The sequence below is a fragment of the Poecilia latipinna genome, unplaced genomic scaffold (genome assembly GCF_001443285.1).
Source record: "Poecilia latipinna isolate Pla-1442-1.1 unplaced genomic scaffold, P_latipinna-1.0 Scaffold4780, whole genome shotgun sequence".
Classification (NCBI taxonomy): domain Eukaryota; kingdom Metazoa; phylum Chordata; class Actinopteri; order Cyprinodontiformes; family Poeciliidae; genus Poecilia; species Poecilia latipinna.
In genome coordinates, this window is record NW_015117396.1 from 16,917 (window position 1) to 18,579 (window position 1,663).

The 1,663-nt window shown below is 37.9% G+C and overlaps 1 protein-coding gene across 1 annotated transcript in view; it reads right to left on the reverse strand.

Moving 5' to 3' along the window:
* The window catches only part of LOC106943012 (kinesin-like protein KIF21A), a gene marked incomplete at both ends in the record, with an annotated part of 17,963 nt that extends 16,870 nt beyond the window's left edge, over window positions 1-1,093 (reverse strand). Inside the window, one exon of the mRNA XM_015026356.1 lies at window positions 864-1,093. Within this exon, the coding sequence (XP_014881842.1) occupies window positions 864-1,093 (230 nt within the window). The remainder of the gene's footprint in view (window positions 1-863) is intronic.
* Window positions 1,094-1,663: the final 570 nt, after the last annotated feature.

The window sequence follows — 1,663 nt, forward strand, 5'->3', positions numbered from 1 at the left end:
TCAGTTTACTTATATTGCATCAATTCACAAAATATCATCTGAGACATTTCAAGAATAGAAATAAAAACAGAGTAACTACTGTAGAGAGGCTGCTGCAGTTATTAGCAAGTAGTTTTGGACATTCATCTGAGTGCTGGCTGTCATACGAGACAGAGCACCCAGCTTCAGGCACTGCATCATCTGCGCGCGCACACGCACACACACACGCGCACACACGCACGGACACAAATAAAATCAATTTTTTCTTTCTGATACATTTAGGTAAAAAAAGAAAAAAAGTCAATACAGTAAGCACTGCTCGCCCCTTTCAGTGATGAATGAAGTAATTCAAACTCACATGTACTTTGATTATGTCTGTGTGTAGCTTTCAAGAGCAATCGCTGAAATCATCTACCATGACGTAAACGGAATACAAATGCACAATAAAAATGATTAGGGCCTCTATTAAGAAGAATTATAATCTGAAAAGTAATTAGTAAAGAAAACAGCTCCTAACTGATGTACTGGAACACTGACTAAACAGATTTTAACAGTGACTTATGGCAGCCGACGAACGCCTGAAAGAATAAACTAATCACAATAGGAAATGCCTTCGCTTTTAGGGGTTTTAGAATTTACCCCTAAAGCTAAATAAGTACTGCAGTGTGCAAAGGGGCCCAAGGTATTATGTGCCAATACAAATGATGATTTTTTTTTATTTCAACTCCTCGTGACAAAGATGCAACCTCCCCCAACTCCAAGCAAATCCTTTAGCAGCAGCTGTAGCACAGGAATTGTCAGAGATTTTGAAGTGACTGAGTCCTGCTGTCACTGTTGGTTCAGAAATACTGAATCTCCACAAGTTGTATTCATGGGGTGTGTACCTCGAGGAATTGTGCGTTGATCTTGAACTCTGGTACCGGACGTCCCTGCTCCTGGGCCACCTGCCGGCGCTCCTCAATGCCCTTGAAGAGATGATGGACGGCACGAGGAATGATCCCCAGCTCCTCCTCCATTATGTTGACGTCAAAGCCGGTCCCCATCGTGTACGTCTTCCCCGATCCTGTCTGGATGGGAAAGAAGACATGTTCAGCATGAGCTAATGTGATATCAGCTCAGTTAGCTAAAACATAACTCTCCTACTTTTCTATTTTTGACAAAAAAAAAAAAAACTAAAGTTGGTTGTTTGAAAACAATCTTGTTTGCAAAAATACAATCAGTTATGTGAAAACTAAAGAAGCACCAATAGCTTCTATTACTGCAGCTCTGTTTTAAAGCTAGAGCTAGCATGCTAGGTTTGTAAAGCAACTCACTGCAGGCTAGCTACCCGAATAACTAGCTAACGTCACAGTATATTTGCGCTACAAATAAGGAGCAGAACAGTAAAAAATGATACTTTTCTGTCCAATAACCACTTGAAAATGTAATTTAGTTTGTTTGGTTTGTTTTATACATTTCCACAAAAGTGTACACATCTGAATCTAGACAAAAAAATGTTATGACGATAACTTAATTGTAATAATGGGTTCGTTTCGCAGGAGTTGCTTTTTTGTTTTTAATTTAAAAAAAAAAACATTTAAATAACATTTTAATATTTATAATCCAATTCAAATGTATATCATATATTTTCACATAAGTCTATCACACTGTGAAAACATGGTGAGCATTTTTCATTTATAATGAA